Source organism: Acanthisitta chloris, unplaced genomic scaffold, assembly GCF_000695815.1.
Source record: "Acanthisitta chloris isolate BGI_N310 unplaced genomic scaffold, ASM69581v1 scaffold19719, whole genome shotgun sequence".
Taxonomy (NCBI): Eukaryota; Metazoa; Chordata; class Aves; order Passeriformes; family Acanthisittidae; genus Acanthisitta; species Acanthisitta chloris.
In genome coordinates, this window is record NW_008692193.1 from 1 (window position 1) to 7020 (window position 7020).

The following is a 7020-nucleotide window of genomic DNA, read 5'->3' on the forward strand; positions in this document are numbered from 1 at the left end:
GGAATGCAGAAGAAAAAGCCAAGAAAGCAATCACAGATGTAAGTAGGCTGGTTCCTTGCTCACTTCTTTTCAGTACTGCAATGTCTTAGGGCAGCCAAGAAAGTATTTCCCAGGTCACTATTTCTGTGATTGTTACAGAGCTCATACAGCCAAAGCCCTCCGTGGTTATCTGGAGGCAATGGATTAAACTACAAAACAAAGCAGGCTAGAGGTAAAAAGAGAGGAAAGACGTTTTTCTGATGTTTTGCTTTGGTTGTTTTCTTGGGGTATTTTTTCCCCAAGAATGCAGTTTCCACTTATCCTCAAAGTCTCGGGTCACGTCACCTTTTTTCAAGGCCGGACTAGTGCAAACAGGTCAACCAGTGTAGATAGAACCTAATGTGAGAAACAACAATTACTGAATACTCAGGTCACATCACCTTTTTTCAAGGCTGTACTAGTGCAAACAGGTCAACCAGTGTACATAGAATCTAATGTGAGAAACAACAATTACTGAATCTCAAACGAGGTACCCTAGAACTAGGTGTGTATTGGAGAAACACAAGGCCTAAGAACCCAGGAGGAGAGACAGAGTGTATTCTTCCAGGGAGGACATAATTTGGGCAGGTACAGTTTGATTTCCCACAGACCTGGAGCAATTCACATCTTCATAGCCCAGCTGATGTTTCACATCATACCAGCAGATAAACTGAAAGCTAAAACTGAAGAGTTCTATGAGTTACTTGGCTGGACAAGCTATTCGTGTACTCTGGTCGTTACTGCTTCTTGCCTGACAGCACTTTTACTGCCTGCCCAGGAGAAGATGCTGATTGTCCTTGATGCAGCTCCAGCCTGGATTGCAATGACTGCTGTCTTTTGATGGCTGCTGAATGATGGGTACAAAATCTGTAAATGGCTCTTGGTGCCAGCCACAAACATCAAAGCAGGAAGGAGCCAATTTGGCATCCTTTTTAACTGTCTCAGAATGGCCAGGGACTATGTAAGATGTTGAGACTGAGCTGCCTATCCCAGCACAGACTGCAGAAACTGCTCTGCTCTTATAGCCACTCAGGCAGCTCCCACCTATGGCTGTGCAGGGGAATTTGTCTGCCAGTTGTCTTAAGCTACTACCTTTCGAGATCTCCAAACAGAGGGGGTGGAATCTTAAAACATTAGAATGGGGGGGGGTGGGGGGGGGAAGGCCTCTCAGGTTATTCTGTCCTTCTGTTTTCTCTGTTCAGGCAAGATATGCACACACAAGATATTCTCTGGAGTTTTGAGTACAATGAAAAATCCAAATTGGGGATAATTCAAGACTGATCTTCCATCATTTATTCTGAAACATAATCCAATAGCATAAGAGATCTGCTCTAAAATGTGGTTGTTTTACAGGCAGCAATGATGGCTGAGGAGCTTAAAAAGGAGCAGGATACTAGTGCTCACTTAGAGAGAATGAAGAAGAACATGGAGCAAACCATCAAAGACCTCCAGAAGCGACTGGATGAAGCAGAACAAATAGCTCTGAAAGGTGGCAAGAAACAGATCCAGAAACTGGAATCCAGGGTAAGTTTGTGATCCAGCTTCAGACCACTGCCTCGTGCTTACAGAACTGGCACAAGGTAGGTAGCCTAGGGCTGCATGATAAGTTCATAGCAGCCAAGAAGGGATAGTATTAACACTTTCCTGTTTCACAAAATGCGGGTGAGCAGTTTTTGAAGGTATGCTTCCCCTTCATCATCCAGCTGCAATGAGGTGATGACCAAAGCCCTTGATTTAGAAAAACAATTAGAAACTCCAGCGTCTGAAATCAGCAAAAGCCTTTCCAAATATTGCTTCACTTAAACTTTTTTGGCCTTTGCATATGTCTGCACTTCTGACTGGTGGTGCAGCTTAAAGACATTTATGAAAATGTAGAATAGAACAGTGACATTTTGATTTGTTCCTGAAATTTGACTTTAGGAAGATACCTAGAAAATTAGCATTTCTTGAACTGTGAACCAAATTATCTGCTGCTTTATATGTATGTAGCATAATAGCAAGGGTTTTTTGCTTCTTTTGTAGGTTCGTGAGCTGGAGAATGAACTTGAGGCCGAACTCCGTCGCAACTCAGATGCCCAAAAAGGAGCCCGCAAGTTTGAGAGACGCATAAAAGAGCTGACTTACCAGGTATTTTGAGGACTGTAGTAACCACTAGGTCACTGCAAAGAAACGTGTCTTAAATTGTCTCAGTGTTCCAGTGAGGCATGAAGCTTGGCATTACCCAGAGTTTTCTGATTGTAGGAAGCTTTGTACACAGGAGGAACATCTCCCGAGGGCTACCAGCACAGAATCGTCTAGTTCCACACTCCCTGCTGTGGGCAGGAACACCTTCCACTAGACCAGTTTGCTCAGAGCCCCATTCAACCTGGCCTTGAACACTTCCAGGAACGGGGCATCCACTACATCTCTGGGCAACCTGTTCTAGTGACCATCGTTATCTTGCCTGATCCATTGCAACTAATGTTAGAAAGCCTCTGTTGCTGGGATTTGGACTGGTTTAGCACAGTATTAATATGCAACAGGCTTCAATGGCTATTCACAATGCAAGGGAAGAAAAAACCCAGGTGTCTCTCAGCTGTGCTGCTGTTGCTAAAAGGAGCCAGAAGGACTCAGCTGATTCTGATGCATCATTCAGTGTAGGGTTGCTCAGTCCCAGGGCTCCAGCACCTACTGCTGAGCAGCAAGGTCTAGTCTTGAAATGCCTGCAGGGTTGCTAACAGCTGCTGCTGCTGCTTGCCTTTCAAAAAAGGCCTGCAGCACAGAGCACTGAGCCTTTTGCTTTCAACAGCATTCTTAAGAAGATAAGCCCGTCCATCAGCTTTAGGAGATTATTTAGCCTCCTACCTGTTGTTTGATTCTTGTACACAGAGGCTGAAGGTTGTTTTCTTAGAACAAATTGTGCAGGCAGAAGGAGTTGGTCCTTCTGCTTTGGAGTGCAACAGCTTAAAACTGGCTCCTTTTACCAGAAATGCCTCCAAATGAGACTTCAAATTATGCAAATTATGTAGGTTTAGGCTCGCCCATAAATCTGTTTCACTATATAATGACATGTTTATAATGACAAGAGTGCTCCTCATCCCTGAGCAAGGCACTCTGTCTCTATGTATGTGTACATATGCACTTACATATCTGTGTTTATATATATTTTTATATACATATAAATGAGGAGAGTACTCTTTTCTAGTCCTCAGCCTCCAGGCTTACACATCTCTTCGATCAACTATAGAACTTTTTTCTCATCTGAATGATCACAATATGGCTAGTTTGTGTTTTGAGCTGTAAGTTTCTAAAATATGTCTGGCATCCATACTTACTGCATTGAGGGAGATGCTTTAGGCCTTTTTACTCTAGCAACCCAATTAATGGTGTTTTGATACAGTCAGAAGAGGACAAGAAGAATCTTGCCAGGATGCAGGATCTGATTGACAAGCTACAATTAAAAGTGAAGAGTTACAAGCACCAAGCAGAGGAAGCTGTAAGTAACTATTTGGATCTTTTTACCTTTGAGAGACTTACCATTCTAAACCCACAATCTTTTGTCCATAGAAGCTTTCAGTATATACACACATTTTTTGTGTGTATTAATATTGGTATTTATATTTGTATAAACCCTGTATATAAACATGTATTTCTATTACATGTAAAATAAAATAGTTAGCATATGTGTTGATTATATTTAAGAAAAGGTATTCAATTTTATCCTAAGACTGAAGTATAATTTGCAATGGAAGGGGGAAGGGAAGGAAGAGAAAAGGCTTTTTTCCTCCTTGCCCCTCAGAAGGCACATTGAGAGCCTCCCAGTTCACTTAAGGTGGAGAACATCACTGGAAACATCAACTGTGTAAAACAACAACCTCAGCTCTCCAGGAGGCAAATGGTGCCCATACAGCTGTTACCTAGTCATCCTGAGCACTTTCCACCCCACTTCAAAGGGAAAGCTTTATTTCATGTGGACAGGAGGAAATCAGCTGCACTGTTTTCTCTCACCAGGAAGCTCAAGCCAATCTGTACCTCTCCAAGTACAGAAAACAGCAACATGATCTGGATGATGCTGAAGAAAGGGCTGAAATTGCTGAATCTCAAGTAAATAAGCTGAGGAGCAAGTCAAGAGATATTGGCATGAAAAAGGTATGGTCACACTGTATCAGCTAAGTGTGATTGTTTAATACACAGTAGTGGATGTTATGTATTTGTTACATATCTAGAAGTAGCATAGACTAGAATAAATTCTTGTTTCCTGCATTTTCTGTAGTTTCAGTCTACCCTTTATTTTAACATTCAGGGTCTGACGCTTAGACAAAATATATTGTGTCCTCTTGATGTTGTCACTTAACCACTGTGCTCAGCAGCAGAAGTTTCCAGAACTGGTGATTCTGGTGGGTTGGTTTTGGTTTGGAGGTATTTTCTGCAAAGGATATTAAAAGACTCCACCTTTTTCTCCCTCTGATGATGTAGATTTCTATGTATGTAACACAGCTTGGGGATTACTGCATTACCAGATTGCCAGATATTTTAACATTTTCTTTCAATTAACTTGTATTGATTTGAAGAGCTGGATAAAAAGAAAATATTAGTGATTAGTCACTTAGGTGCTGGGAAGTCATTAGGAATTCAAAGTATATTTATGGGGTTTTGCACACGAGCTGAATGGTAGCAAATAAGGTTGATGAAACTAACAGGTACCTAAGAACTTGGTCTGGAAGTGAAAGCAAACCTTTGCTTAGATATGCCTGACTTGTGGCAACCAGGGCAAGTAAGAGTGGGGTTGTAACTTCTAGGAATGACAGAAAGAGGAGCTGGGTCATTCCTTTATCTATTCCACTTGCAACTGAAACATAAACTTCCATGCTTAACATCATACAAGTTTTATGGGGAGGACAGCTCCTGAGGTAGGAAAGAGGAAGAAAACCTAAACAACTCTATAATTCTGGTATTTTTATCACACCTGATCCCAACACCTTCCTCTTCTCCTCTGTATCCACCGTTCTGTGGGAGGGAACACTCCAACTTCTGCCTTGATTTTGGACTAATGAAGTCACCTTTGACTGATATAAATGACTGTAGCACCATCATCTAAAGCAGAGCTCCATTAACACTGCATGAATATCTGGTCACTCACACATGTATGTATCATAGAAGCAGTACTGTAATTGAAGATCAAAAGAAGATTTACAGCTTTTAAGAGTAAAAAATTTCCGCATATTTTCCTTTTAATTCTTACAACCCTACAAAATAATAGAAACTCATATAGATTCACAAAGACATTGTACAATGACATCACATAAACGCTGAAATTGGAAAAACATAAGAGTAATTTATTTTTTAAGACCTGTTAACATTGCTGTTTATTCCCTATACCTTATCAGTAACCTCTTTCTGCCTCAAATGTGCAAAACTCGTAAAGCAGTGGATGTCTGTTTTCATTAGTCAGGTGCTAGTTTGCCACTTCTGGCTCTGCTATGAGCTAGAGTATTGCACTGCCCAAAGATGAGCTCAACAGTTCCTGCAGAGCTGTCAGTTTCACAAAAAAGGGTCTTGAGGCAATAATGGCAATAGCTGACAGGGAACATGTTCAAGCAGGGAGTGTTGTCCCAAAAGTCATGACATGTCTCCTTAGGAGAGAGAAAGGCACTGTAGAGACTGCATTGATCACATAGCATTGGAAATACCTTACCTACTGCTACTAGTATTCTGGAAGCTCAGGGAAGTGTGTGTAATTCAGAACAAACATCATCATCTATTGAAACATGGTTGTATAGAAGTCATCTGCTATCAAAGGGATATATATAATCTAGAACGAGGACAAGATACCTGTACTGTTAGCTGGCAGAGGTTGGCTAGATTGCTGCTAGTCTGTTTCAGAATCAAACTGATAATACCAGGGAACAGAAGCATTTGTGAAGAGGCATTTACTTGTCATTTACTTGTAAACTTACTCTAAAACGCATCAGCACTTCCATTTCTAACAGTGATATACTATCTCAATTGCATTTCAGGTTCATGAAGAGGAGTAAGTACAGTCCGAGCTGACAGATATGAGAAGATACTTGATGCAATCAGGCACAACTGAACACAGACGTAGAAAAAATAAGCACTTACAGAAATAAATATCAAGTGAAAATCCAAAGAGGCTGTAGAGTGTACTTCATCCTTTTTTTGGTGTTTCTATTTTGCCAAGCCTCGGGAATCAATAAAAGATTACATCTTGCCAACAGCCCACTTCATTATGTTGGAACAAATCCTAATTGGTAGATCTCTGACAAAATCAAAACCAAGGGCAAATCCAGTCATGCTTCACATCCTCATGTATGTCATATGCACATTGCTAAAGCAGCACAGATTAAACCCATGCAGGACAACAGCCATTTAAGCTGGGGTAACCCTACTTCCTTTTGTCCTGCTTGTTGGACACTATTAGTTTTGCAGGAAAGGAGAAAGTAAACATTTTCATATGAACAGTCAATTTAGAAGCTTCCACTACTACCAAATGACTCTGTTTGCCAGCTGCAGGACAGACACAGGAGATGCTGTCAAGGAACACCACCCAGCAGGACTGCCCATGGCTCAGAAATAGTGTTTTCTCTTAGATATTTTCCACCTTTAAACTGGGAAGTTGTCTTTGCTTTAAATTAAAATACTAAATGAAATTAATTAAAAGTATTTAATTAAATACTAAATTAAAAGGCTACAATGAAATCCCTCAAAACTTTATGAAAACCCAATTCCAATTTTTCATGCCGACTTCTCACATACAACTGTGAATTGACTTACTTTCTTTTTCTTCCTCTACCAGTTCATTTGTTTGTTACTGTTGCTCAAATAGTCACATTTCCGTGTGGCTCTTAGCATAAGTCAAAGGGGAAGGGGAAGGATCTCTTTGTTCTTGTGCTGGTTTGGGCTGAAGTAGAGTTAACTCTCTTCACAGAGGCTAGTATGGGGCTGTGTTTGGGTTTGTGCAGAACACAGGGTTGAGAATGCAGAGATGTTTTTGTTATTGCTGAG

At 40.9% G+C, this 7020-nt stretch overlaps 2 protein-coding genes across 2 annotated transcripts in view; one reads left to right on the forward strand and one right to left on the reverse strand.

Moving 5' to 3' along the window:
* Window positions 1–5: 5 nt before the first annotated feature.
* LOC103809712 (myosin heavy chain, cardiac muscle isoform-like) lies at window positions 6–6032 on the forward strand (the record flags this gene model as incomplete). The annotated part of the gene is made up of 6 exons (XM_009082569.1): window positions 6–38; window positions 1372–1542; window positions 2041–2145; window positions 3398–3493; window positions 4009–4146; window positions 6015–6032. Coding segments are annotated over 6 exons (561 nt in total), but the record flags the coding sequence as incomplete, so codon positions are not given.
* Window positions 6033–6400: 368 nt separating this feature from the next.
* HHLA2 (HERV-H LTR-associating 2) overlaps window positions 6401–7020 on the reverse strand; it is a gene marked incomplete at its 5' end in the record, with an annotated part of 8023 nt that continues 7403 nt past the window's right edge. The window contains one exon of the mRNA XM_009082570.1: window positions 6401–6522. Coding sequence (XP_009080818.1) covers window positions 6401–6522 — 122 coding nt within the window. The remainder of the gene's footprint in view (window positions 6523–7020) is intronic.